Source organism: Athene cunicularia (genome assembly GCF_003259725.1).
Source record: "Athene cunicularia isolate RWA chromosome 3 unlocalized genomic scaffold, athCun1 chr3_part1, whole genome shotgun sequence".
Taxonomy (NCBI): Eukaryota; Metazoa; Chordata; class Aves; order Strigiformes; family Strigidae; genus Athene; species Athene cunicularia.
The window spans coordinates 62,843,412-62,863,685 of record NW_020799097.1 but is presented as its reverse complement, the minus strand read 5'-3'; the positions used below and the strand labels follow the sequence as shown (position 1 = coordinate 62,863,685).

The 20,274-nt window shown below is 37.5% G+C and overlaps 1 protein-coding gene across 2 annotated transcripts in view; it reads right to left on the bottom strand.

Moving 5' to 3' along the window:
- The window catches only part of PDE7B (phosphodiesterase 7B), a 178,145-nt gene extending 158,163 nt beyond the window's left edge, over nt 1-19,982 (bottom strand). The window contains exons 1-2 of one of the 2 annotated variants that reach the window (XM_026844853.1): nt 19,825-19,982; nt 19,582-19,696 (exon numbers count right to left, since the gene is read on the bottom strand). In XM_026844853.1, coding sequence (XP_026700654.1) covers nt 19,582-19,602 — 21 coding nt within the window. In that variant the 5' untranslated portion in view covers nt 19,603-19,696; nt 19,825-19,982. Of the gene's footprint in view, nt 1-19,581 lie in introns of both variants that reach the window. The other variant, XM_026844854.1, reaches the window with a different exon arrangement.
- Nucleotides 19,983-20,274: the final 292 nt, after the last annotated feature.

Below are 20,274 nucleotides of genomic sequence, written 5' to 3'. Positions count from 1 at the left end.
AAAGCACAGTATTCTGAGACATGATTCTGCACTGGATTTGTAAGTATACTACAGTAATGAGTGCCATTAGTAGCTAGAAAGAGTGAAAAGTCCAACCATCCTCTAGAGTCATTAGGTGTTTAGATAGCAGCAATGGATGAACTCATTAAATAAAAGTGAATTAGACTGGAGCCATTCTTGGAAAAATATTTGGCTAATGACTTTGATGAGAAAATGTCAACATACATTTTCAAAGTGTTTCCAGCTGAAAAAATCAGGTATTATTAGAATGTCCTACTCCCTTGAGAAATTTCTAGACCAGCTCTTTTGGGTGGTGAAGACAGCAAACAAGATCCCATACTTCTCAGTTCATAACAAAGCTTAGCTACAATATTTTCAGATTCTGCTGATTTTGTGTACAATTTTTTAATGATAGTATACAAGCATTAGTACTCACTCATAGCATCCAATTCAGATTATGCAGTCTCTTTCCTAATTAATGGATACCATTAGGCAACATAGAAAGAAGATAATCTTATGAAGGGAATCATGTAAACCCAATGATTTCAGTAAAACTCTACCTGGACTTGCTGGAATGGTTCTTTTTGCAGGATCCCCTCTTCCATTTGTAACATGCATGATCAAATTATGGGAGCTGTATTATCTTTACCCCTTTTAACTAAACAGTACACATTTTCTCTACAGTAAGATCTTAGATTCTAATTTATTCCCACACATTAAAGGAAAAAAATAAGTATTGTGTGCAAACACTGTGTGTGTATGTATGTGTGGGAGGTATTCTGCAATGTAGATGCAGCTGTTGCTTTGTGAGCTCCAGCTAGTAAAACTAGAATTATGAGCTGAAGGTGTCCACTTTCAGGCTCCCCCTGTGGAACTACAAGGCCTTACATTTTTTATTCTGCTGTCAACAAATACCTTTGAAGAATTCTGAAAATTACGTTCATTTTTGTCTGGAGGTGATTTCCATGCAAGATGAGGAGCTATTCTATTGACTGTACTGGAAACCTGGATACTGCTGTCTTGCCGAATTGCATCCATAACAGGTAGAAACACTCTTTCTCAAGTTTGGTTGTTGTTTTGTTGCTTGTTTGTTTGTTTGTTTGTTTTCCCTTTAAAAATGCAGGAATCTGTCCTCATTTATCTGTTAAAGAAAACATTAATACAGTACTACCAAACATTTAAAAGAGAAACAAACAGCTGTCAGTTCAGTTAAAACAAAAATAGAAAACCCCACACTCTCCTGTGACTCTGTATTCTGAGAAAAATCCAACTCACGACCTCCTCTTTTTCTCCCTGTACCTCTGCCTGATTTATCAGGTAAGTGATGGTGCTGAGGATGAGCCACCCAAGTACCCACTGCTCCCACAGTGTTTGCTTCCTAATTTAGGGACAGATTGGTACTTTGTTTCATAAAGATGCAAATAGGCACCAATGGGGGTTTCAAGACGAGATATAATACTTCAGCTTTACAAGTGCCTCAAACATATAATTTAAAGTTGGTTATGAATTTATATTTACTTTCTCAGGGCCCATATTCAGCTGATGGACCCTCATTTAAGAAATCTAAATATTTTCTTCTAGAATACAAATCAACAGGCAGTGGGTTTTTAACATATAAATTTCTAACTAATACAAGTAATTTGGAATTTAATTCCTGATTACCATGTAGAAGTATTTGTTATACAGAACAAGAATCAACAGTACTAGCTCACATTTGAATGTGTCTGGGCATATATAAGGGTAACAGCCCTGCTGTTAGCATTTCAGTAGCTAGTAAGTGTATATCAAGTATGCACATTCTCAAAGAACTCTGAAGCACAGAATCTCAGAAACAGAAATACAAGAGGCTGAAATAATTAATTCTGATAAAATGTGAGACCATGGACCCCTACCAGACAAAGTTCTCATTCTTATTTAAGTCAAGGTGTATAAACATACGCACAAAACTTCAACCACTGCCACGCACTTAGGATACAGAAATAGAGATCCTTCCTTCTGCCCTTTTGCAAGTCATACTTCAAATAAACAGTGATAATGAGACATGACCAAAGGAAGAATATACAACAAAGCTGGTAAGACCTCATGGGCCCAAACAATAGGTAAAGTGCCCATTCATTTTAGCATGGCCACTCTTTACACTATGACACAGAAATACAAAAATGTTACGTGGCAACCATCACTGTTAATGCAGCCACACATAGCAAATGAAATGGGCGTGCCTAGCATAAAATGTTATTACTAGGTTGTGCAAATACGGTAAATGACAATATTTACATGTCATTTACAAATGACAACTATTAGGAAGAAGCAGTGTAAACACTGAGCAGGCACTCAGTGTTTCCCTATCAGAAACCTGCGAGAAATGCTCAGGCAAGAGACTTAATTCAAAATTCACAGAAATCGAAGAGACTCCCCTTGTATGTTAATGGGCTTTGAATCTGCTCTTAAATTACAAATAACACTGCAGTTGAGAAAAAGAACCTTACCCCAAAGAAGTAAGAACAGTTCACAGAATAATGTACCAAAAATTATTAACTTGAAAATTATAAAATGTATTTTTTATCATGGAATGATTTTTTCTATTTTGTAGCATTACTGTATTCTCCTTCTGTTTCTGGCAAACAAAGGAGATACCGCTATACTGTATATTCATCACAGCAGATTTCTCTATGTCAATGAACTAACCAGGAAACAAATAAGAGTTTGCAAGTGTAGTATAATTAAAGATTCTTCAAGATGACAAACACAGCTGTGCAAGGACCACAAATATGTAGGATTTACTTAAAAGCTTTTTACAGCTCTAGTATTAAAAGTCTGGCTCATTAAGAACTAGTAAGTCTATCACAGTTAGTGTCAAGGCTGACATCAAATATTCACTGAATTCTCTTTTCCCAGCCTAGTAAGACTACAGGCCTGCTGCTACTGTGTTATTACAACAACTAATATGTGCACTAGAAAAATTAAGAAATAAAAATCTGTCATACACATGTACTGAGAGGCTTGATTAACACCTTTAAAGTATTTTGAGTCTGTCAAACTGAAACATTTCACAAAATCAGCATCCAACTAATCTGTCGACTATTTCAGAAAACACTTTACATGGAACCTTGTACAAACAACATAGCCTTGTGATTTATGATTTTTTTTTTTTAACTAGAATATGCTGTCACAGTTCGAAGGTTCAAATATTCTATTGCTAGAAACACACTGTAAAAACTTGGACAGAAAGTGTGAGTAAGCCATGTAACTTTATAACAAAGTCTTGACTGTTGCTGATATTAATGTGATGAGTTTCCAAGGCATGCCTGTGTTAAATTAAAATTTCAGCAGATTATGTACATACAGACAACATATGAATCAAAACATACTCATTCACTTTCACTATATTGAATGCTGAACCAATTTTGGTTGCTAAACAGGAAAGAAACCTGTTACAGCTTCTGATCAGCTGCATTCCCTAACACTGTTACGAACACAAAATACTCCTTAAGTTCAACACCAGACCCAAGATAATTATTGACAGCAGGTGACCAAGAACTGGCAAATGCAATTAATCTATATCTTGAAATGGAGTCTAAGGAATCAGTTCATCTGAATTTAAGCAGTCACTTCATCACTTAGATGGGTGACTTCCTTCAGATGTTTCACGGAGGTGTATTAGTGTATAGCTAGCAAAAAGGATTATGCCACAGCACAGAAGTGTCAGAATGCCACATTTTGAAAATTTCCACAGACCTATTTGTAGTTCTGCATCCAGATTCTCAATTTCTTATGCTGGTAAGAAGGTTCTTGGCTGACCAGTCATAGTGAGCACAAATGAAGAGGTTCCTAACAATAGCAATAAGCACACTACAGCAATCAGCTTAGAAAAGAGAAAGTTTCTACATAGAAAAATAATTTTTACTTGAGAACAGAACAAATCCCACTCAGATACACTGAGATAATAGGTGTAGAGCTCCACATTACCAGAGTGTAAAATAATCTTGTGAAAAACTCCTTGCCCTTTCTTGATCAAGATAAATCACATGGGTTATTGTATTACTCAAACAGGGCAGATTGGGACACGTCAGGAGATTTAATAAGTTCTGTGGAGTTTTGGTTCCTATTGTTATGCTAGTTCCTCATGGTTATTGTGATATTCTGGCTCTGTAGTAGTCCACAGGAGATTTATTATAGCGCTCATTACATTAATTTGATACACTTTAATTAAAACATTAATTAAAGATAATTGTAACAAGGGACCTGGAATGTGGTGTGTGATATCAGTTTCACAGAATGACATGTTGCTTCTCATCTTCAAATGTAGACTTTTAAGCAGGGCTGCTACACAAAAGTAGGCGTTTATCTGTTGATGGTTTTCCAAGGTTGTTCCCAAACTGATAACTATTTGGGCTTTTTACCTTACTTGTAGTAAATTTCAGTATGTAGTGGTTAAGAGCCCTAGAAGTTTTCAGGGATGTAAATCTCTGAATTATAAATTATTATTCATTATTAGTTACCAAAAAATTTGCAGCAGTAGGCTATTAGAGCAGAGCACATGCAGCTGATGCTTCTCTGTCTCTCTTTTGTATAACCCTGTCCCTCTAATACAAGCTATTAATCAATGGGTTCAGAAATACCCTCCCTTGTGAATAAATCTAGCAAACACAGGCAGCAGACATGCTTGAAAAAATTAGAATTTGTAAAGGTAAATGATGTGCAAATTACCATGTGGCTTCCCCGTGCATTTCACTGTCTTTGGAAGAGATACAAATAGCAATGCCTGGGCATGTGCACATACATACACACACGTAAACAAAATCAGGCCTTCAAAATTACCTGTAGTAGAAATTATTTGGAACATCATAAGAAATGGAGCTCCTATTAATCTTCTAAAAACATAAATACTGAATGAAAGCATATGTTAGATTTGAAACATTTACTATCATGTTCCTTTTGAACTCTATACTAATGGATGTGCCAGAAAAATATGGAAGCACAGACAACCTAGAATGCCCAAACAGGTACCTCACTGAATGTGAATTAATGGTTAAGATGCACTGAAACAGAATTAGATCCAATTCACAGCAGCAACAGCCATATCACAGAATATCCTCAAAATATTCTGAAACAAAGTTTAAGTTACCTGCATTGCTTTGCTAAAGAACTAAATTCAAATTTCTACATTTCCTTGAAATCATTTGTCAGCTTGACCCTTCCTGTTACAGAAAACTTGTTCATAGAGGGGTGTTCCTCCTGTCCTCTTCGTAAATGATACTGGCATTTACGTTTACAGCTGGTGCCTGAAGGGTCCTGTCACACCTGCAGGGCTTCGCACTCTACCGATCTTATGTGTGTCATGTCTGCTGCTCAGAGTCACAGAACAGTTGAGTCTGGAAGGGAGATCATCTGGTCTGTAGTCTGTCTCTGTGTTCCTAACACCCTCCATCAGTTATTTATACACAGTGATAAGATCTTTGCCGAGCCTTCTCTTCCCCAGGCTGAACAGTGCCAGCTTTCTCAGCCTCTCCCTGCATGACAGATCCTCCAATTCATCTTTGTGGTGCTCCACTGGACTCACTCCAGTAACTCCATGTCTTTCTGATAACGGGGAGCCCAGAACTGGATGCAGTGCTCTGGATGTGGCTTCATAACACGGGTTGTTAATAAACTATTAGCCCCTAATGATCTCAGTAGAAGTAGTCATTAAGGACTGTGAATTAAGAAGGCCTACAAAGTGTTTGTTAAATCAAACCAAGACTGATTCAAAGGTAGGCTCACAATTTAACTCAGCAAGCATGAACCAAAAAGAGTAACTTCTAATGAAGGTACAGTTTGAATTCCTCAAAAAGACTAATTTCAGTTATATTTTTTCTGTTAAGTAAATATGAAGGATAACATCTAAATCACTGATAAAAATGTGACATCTGAAAAAGTTCTGCAATTCTTTAGCTCATTTTAACATACAAACATTGAGATATCAACTTATGCAACACTTAACCAATGCAAATATCTAATCTTATTTTTGTATGCTTACATTGCTTCTCCTCTTTCATTTGTTAGACTTGACTGTTGTTTCAAATTAGATGACCAAACTGGTGGATTTCTGTTTGTGTGGCACCTTGATTATACAGCAACTAGCACAATGGAGATGGCAGAGGGAAACAGACATAACTGTAATGCAAATAAATATATAGAGAGTAAAGACATAGGAAAAAATGTTTAGTGAAAACAAATATTCCTTTGTCTTTCATGCAGGTCTGTCTTCAGTTTTGTATTTTTAAGGAAATACAGACTTTGGTATGATATCATGAAACCATTTAGAGATCATCTTTGACAAAATTTGGCTTAAAAAAAGGAAAACATGTTTTGTCACAATAGAAAGGTTCACTGTTCTACAAAAGTCTTGATCATATTATTTCTGTTACTTGATTTTTACTGATGAAGACAGGAGCAGAATCCGTTTAGCTGACAAATAGTTCTATATGTCAGGATTAAGCTGTCCAGTAGAGAAATAACTTTGCATTAAGAGAAGCCATACCAGATGAAAAAAACATCAAAGCAGATATCTGATTGTCATCAATAGGTAATGTTTGCTTATTCACATAAAGATACAGAACATCTATTTGTATCTTGATGCCATATATGTTGGTGACAGTGATGGAAAATTTCTTCCTGATCCTGTGGAACACAAATTCATACTTTAAAATGTGAATATACTACCCTTACCTTTTGCAAACATCACAAATGTATTACAGTTCCCTTCTCACTCATTTCTGGTAGCAAATATGCCTTCAGATGATAATTACTTGGAATTTATACCCTTTTCTGCTAGTTCTCAAGTCCATCCTTCAATTAAAAGAACACTATATTAAAAAAAAAAAGTTTGTTCACAGCAAGGTGAACTTCCTCACCTTAAAGATAATGAAGCAAATTAAGCAAGACACAAAAAATCTTTGCAGAACCCAGATACTACAGCAAGCACTGTGGCTTTGAAATAGATGGCTCCTGTGGACCGGTCTTGTAACAAGCTCCTAACTGCCATGTAGCCATCTGACATTTGTATCCAAATTAAGGGGAACAGTGTTCTTAAATAGCTATGGGAAATGCTAATTTGACACGATTATGATGTGTACAGAAAACCAAAGGTAACAAGATGTTATGGATACGTCTGATTTTGTAAGCTGTTTGTACTTGAAAATCAGCACTTTAGGCTTCCTACATGTTGTACTAGAAAAGGGTGTTCTGGATCAGTGATTTTTTTCTTGTAGTATTGAACCTATGCCTAGCGATACTCATTTTTACAAGAGTTCTACTCAGTTCATTCATGTAAAAATTCCCATTTGAATTCTAAATTACCTTTCTGCTGTAAGTAACAAATCCATTTATAAAGATTTAATAAGATGTCTAAGCAGGTCTGGAAGGCTAGTCTAGCTCATCATAGTATTGACTTGAATATATACATTTTTTAAATTACCATATTTTTATTTTAATGTACTTGCTTTAAATCTTTACTTCTTACAGATAGTTTTATACAATTTTTAGAAAAACTTTTATTTTAGGGAACAAAATCCTTTCCAGGTACTGTCATAAAATGAAAGGAGCACAATTTTTTTCCTCATTTAAAACAGAGAAAATTAAGATTGTGATCTGTGATTTTCTACATATTAAGGATCGATATTGAAGGATCGAGTACGAGTCCAATTCTACTGAGTTTGTACTAAGATGAACCACCAGTGCCGTCTAACTTAATGGCACTACTTCAGTTTTTCTGTATTCATCCCTGGCATTTGATTTTTTGATTCCCTTTTCTATCCTCGTTTTAGTGAATGTTAATTTCTGAGGTTACTCAGCAAACAATGTTCTTCAACTGACTGTCCTCACTTATTAGTACCAGACCTATCCCATCAGGAAAAAAACAACAAACCCTCTCAGTTAGGTAGACATTGCTAAGAAAGAGCAGTGATATACCAGAAGACCTCAGTCACCCACATCATGGGCAGAACAGTCCCCAGGGATAACCAGCAAGGGCACACAAAGGTCACCAATGGCACCACGTGGTGTGCTGGGTGACTTGTTATCTACACGGTGAGGCACAGCTAGGCAGATGTCTCATCAAGTGATGGTCTGAGGGCAGGCAAATCAGGGAGCACACTTGACCCACAAATGGCCTTCAGAATTCTGTAGAGGACATAGCTAAACAGGTCTGTAGACTAAACTTCCAGCAGGCAGAAGTACAGTTAGAACTTCACTATAAAAATTAAATTGTGGAAACAGAGTTGCCTTCCTTTTGGGTTTTTTTAGCAACAGATATATATGTATATTTATTTTCTGTCTTTGTTGCTTCTTGATAGGGCATTTCTGTTTATGAAGAATGACAAGTTTTGCTGTGCAAAAAATGCTGCTGCTTGTCTGCTTTTGGAACAGATAATGAGAGTAACTTCCAGGCTGAAACCAGTCTCTCAAGAACAGCCAAGACCTGGAAAAGTCTGAGAATACAAATATACAAATCTTATTGAGTGTTTAGTTTGTTTCCTAGCAGTTAAACTATTTCCTAACATTTAAACTATTCTGTGTCAAACTGCATCTTTTATCAAGACTTCCTACATCGTAGGGTGATATTACAAGAATAATGCACAGCTAATGTTTCAATGTGGCTGGTATGAGCTGAGGTACAAGAATAGGGAAAATAAAGAATGATACAGACCGCAAAGGCTAGAGGCCTCATGCATTGTTTGTTGTCAAACACTAATAGTCTAGTTTGATGTTTCTGAGAGTGATGTAAAACATGGGGTAACCTTTGCCTATTCCTTACTCTGGAATTCCCATGTACCAAACGCCACTGAGGCAGAGCAGATTCCCTGGGACGGCTGCCAGCACTGTGAGTACAGCTTGCTGAAAATAACTTAGTGCCAAGAAGATGCAAAGGGCAATCACTTAAAGGGAAAGATGCCATCAGAGGATTTAGCACAAGTACAAAAATACTACAGCAAAAGTGAGACAGTGATATTTCTTTCTTTTTTTTAATTAGATATAAAATTCTTTATCCCTAAATGTAGTAATAAGATAAGTCTGTCTTTGATTTTCTGTCTTTGATTTTCTACTCTCTAAAGAAAAAGGAGAATTTAAAAAAAAGTGATAAAAGAAAAAAATGGGAAGTTTTTAGAAGTAGCAAGCAGCTGTTGTGAATGTAATATAAAATACAGATAGAAGAGAAAATATTGCATTAAGAAAAAGCTCGAGAATTTAAGGAAAAATAAAACACATATGCTTATGAGTTAGAAAAATATTTTATATTTCTGAACAGTAGTGAAGGTGAAATATTTGCCCCAGCATGCATTCTCTAGTTCTTCTACAGAGTAAAGTGTTAGCTGAAGATAACTCTGCTTCTCCTATCATTGTGCAAATAGCATAAATTTTATTTTTAATAGAAATTCATATTATAATGAAATTATAATCAGTAACCTTTTGTCTATTTCTGGAATTACAGTGTGCAATTCTTTTGAAAACTCTGGCCTACCATTTTGTTGAAGTCTACCATAGCATGGCTGATGTGACATATTTGACATTTTGATTTTAAAAAATTCTGAGGACCTCACAAATACAACAAAGGCAATGGGAGCATTAGGTGCTCCAGCAAGGCACAGGTTCCAAAATGAGCTCCCCAAAACATTTTAAAGGAGCAGATAATTTAACAAATTCTGAGTTTGGTCCTTAAAAGAAACTTCATTTAAAGGAAAAGTGTTGGAGTGACCAAGATAAGCCAGAACTTTGTTTGTATGCCTCTATTTGTAAAAATAATAGCTGTAAAGCCTCTCTTAAAAAACCTCTTTTCTTTATTCATCAATGTGTCCAGAAACATTATCTTTCTAAATTGTAGTTTTCATTAATATATCCATTTTTACTAGGCTCTTCTACAACAGTGAATGACATTGCATGTATGAAGCACGAAAAATGTCTTATCATTTCTTATACCACACGCAATAACGTCACAACTTAGGCTGACTCAATTTCATATCTGCCTGGGCTAAGACCAAGGCCATTCCCTTTTACATGACTGGCTTTCCAGTGAATGCCTCTTCCAGCCCAGAGGGACTGTGGGAACACTGCCCGACATTCATGGGCAAGATGCAGTGGAACATTAATTAATAAACCACCTGTGGGCTCAGCAGGTACTTGACTCAGACAGGCATTGAGGGCAATTTAAGGGACCAGCTGAAAATTACACCACCACTGGTGATTTTGGTAGAAAAAAATTCTAGTGGTGGACTGACTTTTCACAAAAGCTTTCCAGATCTCCTTATCACTGGAATCTACAGGTATCTTATACCTCAGAACCACCCTATAACTCTCTATAGTGCAGATCATTTGTAGCCAGCACAGACAAATCTGTACTGTCAAATGTGAGGGTAGAATATGTTGAATCTTATCTCCCAACAGCAACCACAGGAGCAAGTGTGTTGACAGTATTATTCATATTTGACTTTTTAATATAAATTAGCTAAACCAATTTTTTCTCTCTGCTGCACTCAAGTGGCACGTCTCTGCAAAATTCAGCGTTACCACAATTCAGATCCCAGGTTGCCACAAAGGATGACTTACAATAGTGACTTTATAAATTAATTATTGTCTCGTATATTTGCAACATGGACAGGAACTTCCTGGTTTGTTCAAAGGCATTAGATTTGCTTGCATTGAACTTTATTAAGTGTAAAACAGTCTAGTTAATGAAGAAGTTGTTAACATCAGATTGTGACTAATTTTCTGTCTGCTACTACGAGAAACAGCATTAGCTCCCATGCCAGAACCTATAAATCAGTGTGGTAAAAAGGTAATTTTTAGACAAGTGTTCTCATGAGAAAATGAGGGTAACAAAGAATCAAAAAGGAGAAATGTCCCTTTAATATAATTTTTCAAAAAATGTCTCTAGAAATTCAGAAAGTAATGCAAAGGTTTTTGAAGTTGTCCTAAAATGGGAGCTGAAGAAGGTCAGCTGTCAAAGTACTGTCAACAGATGACAAAGGGTGGCTTCATAGCACTGAGATCTCTCTGCTAATTGTTTTCTGTTTTAAACGCCTGTACCTTTTGAGACTTTTTTAGAGAATGGTTTATTTGCAAACTAATTTTCATCAGCTATCATAAAAAGGTGTAATGCCAAACACAGATTGACATTAAATGCTTTTTGCTTTATTCCTTTATGAAATGTGAAATAATTTTTACTAATACTTTAAGAACAACAGAAGTCAGCTCAGGCTTGTTCACATTAATAGTAAATATGATTAAAAGTTAAAAAAGGATTAACCAAGTGCTGCTTTGTGGGTTTTTAAACTAAACTGTAGAATTAAAAAATTCTAATGGAGTGAGACCAAGCTGCAGTTGTATATTAGGTGGTCCGTAGGAATGTGAGGCTGCCCCTCCAAGAGCCTTTCTGACCATCTGACATGTTTAAACATTATAGTCCTCTCTTTCTCATATTATTGGATTTAAAACAATGTTTTATAGCATTTAAGCAAAAAATAAAAACCAACCCACACTGCTTTACTCTGCTAGAGAAGACCTAAAGGGCTAGATTTGGGGGAAGGATGAGAAGAATAATACATCTGTGGTGCATGTGCAAGCCTCTTTTTAAAGCAAGTGTGTTTCACAGATGAAAATAAGCACTACAAGGAAATCTTAACAATCTTTTCAGCATTATATAGTTACATAGTTATCACATAAATAAACCATGGATTGCTGGTTTTTTTTTTTTTCACTTATTAAAAAAAAAAACCCAACCAAAAGTACTACTAGATCTACTGGGAGAAGGGTGAGAAGAGAGTTGCAAGAGTTCAGTGACCTTTGAGCTTTCAATTCAGGCACTATAAAATAAAAAGACCTAAGCAGATTTTTCAAAACGGTTACCAGACTGGAACCAGATTTTCAGTCACCTTTACCCACTAGCAGGCACCCAAAGCAAGTAAAGTCTCTTACCCCTCAGTCCTCACACGCAAGGTGGGAATTTCCTTAGCAGTGGTGAGATATTTTTTCCGCTCAAAATATATCTGGGTTTTCCTCTTAAAAGCTTGTTGGAACAAAAACTCTTCAGGAGGAGGTGCTCATTTGGAGAAAACGCCCACTAGAAAGGTTTCTCGGGTCCAGGACAGAATTCCTGTCCGAAACAAGCTTTGCGTGCCACTTCAGCAGTGGAGGAGCTCTGGTTTCACGCCAGGGCTCAGCGTGGGGCAGCGGGCTGTGGGCTCCCTCTGCCAGGCCCTACGAACACAGAGTTCAACCCTTGGGGGTCACTGCAGTGGTAATCCACCCCCGGAAAGCCAACACAAGCAGAGAGGGAACTTGAATGTTTTTCTCTCATACCCTCTTGAGAGCACTAACCACAGGCTGTTGGCTACTTCTGTCTGAGGTAGAATGGGAAAACATTACCCAGGCAAGCTCTCGTGCACAGCAATTTTTCAGATCTGCCCATTTCATTTAGATCCTAAAGTGAATTTGAGTTTTTTTGAAAGCTTGAACAATTCTATCAGCTTTGATGATGATATATAGCACGAACTTCATTCAACATACTCATGTTGCACTGGTTTTTATTACCGTACTATTACAGAGGTTGTATTTTGGTAGTGGATAATATTATTACAAATATAACTTTGTGGTTCAAAGAGACAGGATCTTACAGCCTTAGTAGATGAAAAATATATTTTGTGATACAGTGCAGTACATGTTGGTCCCTAAACAAAATTATTTCCCTGTTATTCCTCAGCTTTTAAAATTATTACTTACATAGCTGTGTCATTGAAGCAGATCATGGTCTATACTGAAAACAAGCGAGATCAGCCCCCTCTGTATTACAAACATATATACTTTAGCAGATGCAAGCAAAGCTAAAAATTAACTGTGTGCTTGTGATTTCAAATAAAATCTGGTAAACACTTTTTTTTTTTTCCCCTGTGAGAAAGGGAAGGAGAAGGGAGGTTTAGAGGATGATGGAAGGGAAAGAATGCATTGCAGCTTCTCCGGAGTCATCAAAAGCAGCCAATGGTACCGCAATGCTGAGGAAGTTGTGGGAAACTGGTATGAAACAGGTACGGCAAAAGGCTAATGAACCTAAAATTTGATCTAACTGGTGAAGAGCAGGAGGGCTTACGACTGGGAAGCTCAGCAGGTCTGATTATTTCACAGATAGAAACTGGTGGAGTCCTATTAATGTCAGCAAAATCATGCCATTTTACACTCTCACACACTGGTCCAATTTGAATCTTCTTTTTATCTTTCAGTTGTTCAGCTTTTTAAAGCAGTCCTACAAAAACAAAGCAACTGTGCACCTGAGGAATTTGCTTGGTGAAGAAACACATTCCATTTTTATCTTTCTAGCTGGCACATATAGTTTATTCAAGAAAACGGGGATGGGGGGGTGGTGTATTTTATTAAAAGAATTATAGAATTTGTAAAATATACTTTCAGTATAGTAGTTCTCTCTCTGTGCAGTATATTATTTTCCGCTTTATCTAGTATTATAAGGGCATTTTCAAGAAGGTTTTTTGGTAACAGTGTTCTCAGATCTGCTAAAGCATAAAACAACTCACTGTCCTCCCAAGCCTTGAACAGGCAAAAAACTCCCTCCTCTCCTTTGCTGATGTGTGCAAGTTCTCCTTTATTAATCAGGACTAATTATTGTTTTCCTGGCTGTCTTACAGTCTTCTAATGACCATATTGATTAAACTGGAGATACACTGCCTAATTAAATTTATGATGGCCGTTCTGATGCCACTTGAACATTGTTATTAATAGACACACAGATATTACAGCAGTGTGTGAAACAGAAAGGCCTATGAATAAGTAATACAGACCCAAGTAATATATCAACATCTGAAACAGAAAGGGGCAGTAGCCTGTTTCAACATGGTTGTCAGTTCACACAAAGCCAGAAGTGTGCTTTCTCCATGAAGACCTCATGCATCTGCTTTCATCTCTCTCTGGGTGTCTATGTAGAGTTCTCCTCCTTCCCAGCAGCCTGGTACGCAGCAGGTCCTCATTCCATCTCTATAACCTTTCTCAGAGGTTTAAAGCCAAGTATAAGTGGTAAGTTGAGGGAAAGGCAAAACCAAATGTCAGCTGTTGCCCTTATTTAGTGTACTTCAGTGTGCAGCTGCATACATAAGTGAGGCTCATAGCACCGCTACACACTCAGTTCCTTGTGGAAACTGGTGCTCTTCTACAGAAATATTAAGCAGATGCTGGCCTCTGGGGCTTTCAAATCAGAGGTCCTAGTTCTTGTTCTATACCAGGATCGTCACACATAAAGGGGAAAAGAGCTACACCCTTTGGATGACAGCTAAATGCCTGGGAAAGTACTAAGGTATTTCATGCCAATATGTGTTCGTTTGTAAAGCACAGCAACCACCTAGGAATTGTCATCACTCTTTCAAGGGGTAAGTCCTTGCACACTAATGGTAGGTCTACCACCCCGTATTAGGACAAACCCCAGAGCTTAGCCAGTCGTCACAAGCACTGCAGGAAGTGTACTATGGGAAAAAGGTTGGGTAGGGGGAAAGAAAGAAAGAATATGACAGTACACATCCTTTCTTTCAGGAGGAATAAAGGGCAGTTTCCAAAGGGAGCAGAAGTGATTACACAGTAGCTTAGTATCATCCTCCAGGAGCTGTCTAGCTGAAGCTCAGGTTTCTTAATTCACTTTTACAGATGTCTATTTCTCTGAGCCATCACTGAGTTGCTGAATATTGCAGCCAAAACATGCCTACCTCCCACTTTATTCTTGGATAGGTAATGATTGTCCTTTCTAAAACATATTTCCTAAATCCAGATGGGTTATCATAGACTCTGCTATGAACAAACATGTAGAAAACTGTATACAGATCCTGACAGCAGTTGCTCTACAAGTGTGTTTTTCTGCCTATGTGACAATTAGCTAAACTTAGTTAGACAGAAGATTCTGTGCTCTACTTTTAAAAACTTTACACTGCCAGCATTAACACATGCCACAGTGAGATACTAGTTGGTGAGTTTTCTCATACCAGGAATTTTTGTGGGCAACTAGTGTAAACCTACTGGCTGAGGAAAAAAAATACCTCTGCTACTATCTTCTTCTAAATATTTGTTTCTTATTTTTAAAATAACCTACTCAAGGAGAAATAAATCCTGATGTTTGTATCTGCGTGCAATTCTTTAGCTAAACTATAACAAATTTGTCTCTGTGTGTGACTGGGAGAATCCTAACTGCTCCTCCCCACCTATTAAGAGGGAGAGATCATCAGCTATGTTTATCCATCCAGGCAACCTGGATGTCTTTTTTGGTTCATAGTAAGCTAGCAGAAGCATATCATATACCACCATGAGACTATGTGGTTTAAATAAGTAGCTAAACTGAGTTCTCATCCATCCTCACTCACAACTCCCACTGGGAGGAAGAATGGAATAAGGAAATCAAACTCAATAGGGTCCTTTCATTAGTTTAATTTCTATATTTCAACACTGTTTACATAACAAAACGATAGCTATGATTTTTTTTTTTTTTCACTAAGAACAGAACAAGTGAAAAATGTATATCAAAATTACAGCATTGATGGACAGCAAATACCACACTATTAAATGTGTGCAAAAGAAATGCTTAAATCAGTCGACTGGGTTTTTTTGAGAATTGTCTCTGCACCAACTTTTGACTTACAGTTTTGCCACAGTAGTCTGGCTTCGGGAACTGCTCTCTCTTCTATCTGATCTGGCTCTGATTTGTTAATTTTCTACTTTAAAACTGGAGGCTTTAAAACAGATAGCTATCACTAGCCCAGATCTGAGCACTGTGAAGCCTAGCAATGTATCTCCTGAATCCCACAGACTGTTAGAGGAAAACAGAAATTATAAGTTCAGATGTTCAAGTATTGTTTTCTACTGCAATTTTCTTGGAATGCTACTGTAGTAAGAATAATAATAAAAACTAAGAAGTGTTCTAAACAATTTTCGCAAACATACAGAAGAATTCTTTTTGCTAAAAAATCTTTCAGAAGTTAACTTTGCATTTTAAATTTCTATAAATTGATTAAATAAATTGTCTTAAATACAAAAGAAAATATATTTTTTTTTTCTCTCTCGTATTTATACAAAGCTAATACATCAGACCTGGAAAATACCAACTACCATCAGAAGACACATTTTTTTATTTCCACTCATTTACTGTGAAATCACAGAAAAATGTTACCAGCCACCCTCATCGGATTGCATATGTGACGCTTGGCTTTGTGGCCCAGATTTTTAGTTACTGTTGTTCATCTTTAAGCAGTCTAAAAACACTCACCAGAGAAAGAGAAGGCACTGGAACTTCTGAACTACTTTGGACACTTAAGACTACGTGTCTGTGTGTCCCAGTGCCCCCAGGGAATAAACTCCAAACAACATCAGATCCACATCCTGAAGGTTGTGACTGAAAAGTGCAATTTTCACACTAGATATAAAGCCACTGAAAGTATAAAAAATGATGTCCCTGCTTTCTGGCTGAGGAACAAGAAAAGTGAATGCTGTAATTCCAACATAGAGAGTCCCATCTTCCACCCAATATGGATGTGGGAGGAGAAATACTGAGCCATCATTTCATTACAAAACACTTAATTTTATTCTGGCAGCTGGTAGGACCCCAGCTGTCCCTTTCACTTTCACCCTGTGACAAACACATGGAGTGCTGTAATAATTGCAAGCACGAAAATGGAGAAAAGATGAACAATAGTGAGTTGCTAAGAATGCTCATTTACATGGGATGTTTTCCTGGCTGCTCCAAATCACTTGTTTTTCTGTTAGCGCCACTGCATCAAGAGCTGTTGGCCATATATCTACCTTGATTAAAGGACAAATTAGGTCTTAAAGATTTTTATGATTAAATAGAGGTGTCAGGTTTTAGGCTATTGATAGTAATGGCTTGGTTAGTAGCAGGCATTTCTGCTTCATACAGCTCCTATAAAGGAAATTACCAGTACAAGAGAAGTTTTTTCCCTATGAGATTGAAAAATCACAAGAAAACCATATATACGTCACAAAATTTCAATTTTCAGACTGTTTCTCATTAAAGTATGTTTTAACTATTGGCAGAAGAACCATGGGGTGAACGAAGAGAAACTACATCTGATTGAATGTCTCAATTATACTTCGTAATTGCAATAAAGACACAGGAAAATCAGTCTGCTTGAATGACCTACCTAGAGGTCTGGTAAGGGCAAGCAGAAGGCTGGGTTTCAGAAGGGATAAACACATAAACAGGGAGGAAGGGGAGGAAACAGCTGCTGTTACAATGGTATATTTATATACTAGTTTACAGAACTAAACATTTCACAGTTTTAAAAAGTGATCTGCAATACACTGGATCAGACTTAGCAGAGTATGTCTTACTCTGCTGGAATCACTAGAACTTCACTGGTGACAACTCTTGTCCACGCTACAGAAATAAACTCAGAGTGAGCAGTCACTCATATCACATGAAAATTCTACAATAGAATTCTTCTTTGAGACAATGTGACTGCAAGTATCAGTGTTTCACCCACTGCAGAGATGCCAACCTTAAGCTGCATTTCGTTCTTGATGCCGAACTGAGAATATTCAGAGAAAGCACTGCAGAGAAACTTTTCTTAATAAAGTAGAAAAACAGTGACATTTCCTCAGCTAAATCTACTTAGCATATTTACTATTAGTATCATCAGTAGTAGTTGCTACGGAACACAGATGCAGCAAAATGTAGGTTGTAGAGCTTAAAAACTAAGGTTCTCTAAAAACTGCTTATCAAAAAAGTGAATAATTTAGTTCAAGGAAATTATTATAAACAAATGTCTTACAGATTGTCTTTTGGAAACTTGGATATCCTCATGTAGTTACGGCGCTGTTCCTTACAGAACAGGCTGTGGTCCCTACAGACCAAAGCTTCTCCTTAGTCAAATTTGCTAGTTAATCATCTAACAAATATTATAATAACCTTTCTAAACTTGGGGCTAGAGAAGCAGTGCTTTAGTTTTTGAAAACAGCTGGTAGCTCACGTAGTAAGATTTTGGGGAAGGCTGAGGAGGCGAGAATGGCATGGAGATTACAGAATCAACTAATGAAGCTGACTTTGGGTTGTTGGAAGATATGAAAAAAAAATATCCTCAAGTATCTCCAAAGAGATGGGGCACTAAGGAGGTTATCTGTGACAAGCCTCTTTGTTTCTGCAGTCATCTGTGAAGATACAGCAAAGGAAATGGAGGAGCTGCAGTTATGCATTTGCAATACACGAAGTCCTTGTTTTCCCACTAGGCACTGCAGAATAGCAATTGTCCATTCACAGCACATAGCACATCCTCTGCATTTCAGAGCTAATATTTTTGCAGTCCTTAAGCTAGCATGCTTCAGTCTAGTGTAGTTAATTTTTATAACCCTTTGAGGTGCATTACATGAGGTAGGTGTGCTCATGTTCTGTTTCTTGTTCTATAATTTGTTTTTTTTCAGGTATAATTTTTAAAGTCAAACTAAAAGATTTTCAAATTGCAGAGGGTTTATATCTACAGCAACATTTCAAACAGAGCTGTAAAAAGTCTCGCTTCACAAGCTGAAGAAAAATGAAGACTGCCAGTTGTTGAGCATACCTGTATATTACCCCAATTAACAACAGAAACTGGTTGTGATGGCTAAAATTATTTTTAAGGCCACTCATGCACACACACACACACACACACACACACACACACACAAACACAGGCTCTGACAAGTGGCTCCTCCTCTTGTATTTTAGAATCACACTCCTCAAAACAATGTTAGTTTTATGCTAGCAGTTGCTTTCATTTCCTGCAGCACACACTCTCCACTGTAATGCTGCAATACTCATTCAAGGCAGATCACTAGCTCAAATATGAATCGAACCTATATGCCATCAAACAAATGTCAGGCTACATTACTTCAACTTCCAAGCAAATTTCCACTTTTTTCTATTTAAGTAGCAAAAGCTATCTGAAAACTGGTGTTGAAACAAGATGATCAGCTCCCTCCCTTCCCACTGAGGATCTGCTTGTAAGTCAAAGTGCAGGCAGCTTCTTAATTTTGAACTTCTGAACTCAAACCAAGTAAAGCAATCTAAGCATGTAATAAAAAAAAAATAATATGTGGTACATGTACTCCTAAAAATGAGGCCGATATTCTTTTCTGCTTGACCTGTTTATTTCCAACTCTCTCTCTCTGCTCTAACTCTCAAACTCACAGCCCCCTAAGGATAAAACTGAGTTTCTGCTTTTCTTTTCCCTTCATCTAAGCCAGCCAAGTCCCAGGTCTCCTCTCCTGCCACAGAGCAGTAGGAAAACATAGAAAAAGCAAGCACACTTTCCTCAGTGCTGTCAGAAAGGACAACTATAACAGATTGTTTCTGCAATCTTCTTTCGCCATCAAATGGTTAAATCAACATAAGTTAAAATTTTCATCTAGTCTGAATAAAGAGAAAAAGGGAGGAAATTCAAAAACCGGTTGCTGTAGTAACAATCACCAGTAAAAATATTTTCCACTAAATAATAGTATTATCTCCCTCTCCCCCTCACATTTTTAGTTCCCCTTCAGAAATCATCATGCTGCCTCTTTTAGATTTGCTGTACATACCTCAACCATTAAACAAGACATTTAACCATAGTGGCAGTTCTGTGACCTTTGAATGCCGTGAAATCTCTAAGCGGTGCAGCTTGTTCATGAAGACTTGTACTGCAGAATCCAGTAACTGCATCCAGGATTAGGAATAGAGTAAGTAACAACAGCAAACCAAAATGGAAAAAAAAAAGAAAAAGAAAAAGAAAAAGAAAGAAAAGAAAACCTCCCCAGGTCCCCCAACCCAGCCAATAAAACCACCTTAAGAAGCAAAAAGACTCGGGAAGAGAGTGCACTTTTCTGCCAGTGTAGGGCTGGGTAGCGCGGCGCTTGCTGCAGTGTGCCCGCCCGCGTTCGGGCGCCGGGGCCGGGCAGGGCTGGGAGGCGCTGGCAGCTGCCACGGGCGGGCGAGAGCAGACCAATCCGCCGCCGCACTGTCAGCTCCGTGCAGCGAAGCCTCCTCTGTTTATGTTTCCTCATTTCAGGAGTGACGTCAAAGGGTTTAGTTTTTCCTCTGCATGTGCTATTAATTTTAAACGACTGCTATGGGAAGAATGTGGCAGTGATTTAGGCAGGCTACCCTACTCGAAAGAAACCGGAGTCATGATTTAGCTGTCCTGCGTTTAGCTTAGAAATATTTTATAATGAGAGGGACCAGAAAGATCCAAAATACCCACACAAAATGGGGAGAGGCTATGAATATGCTGATAT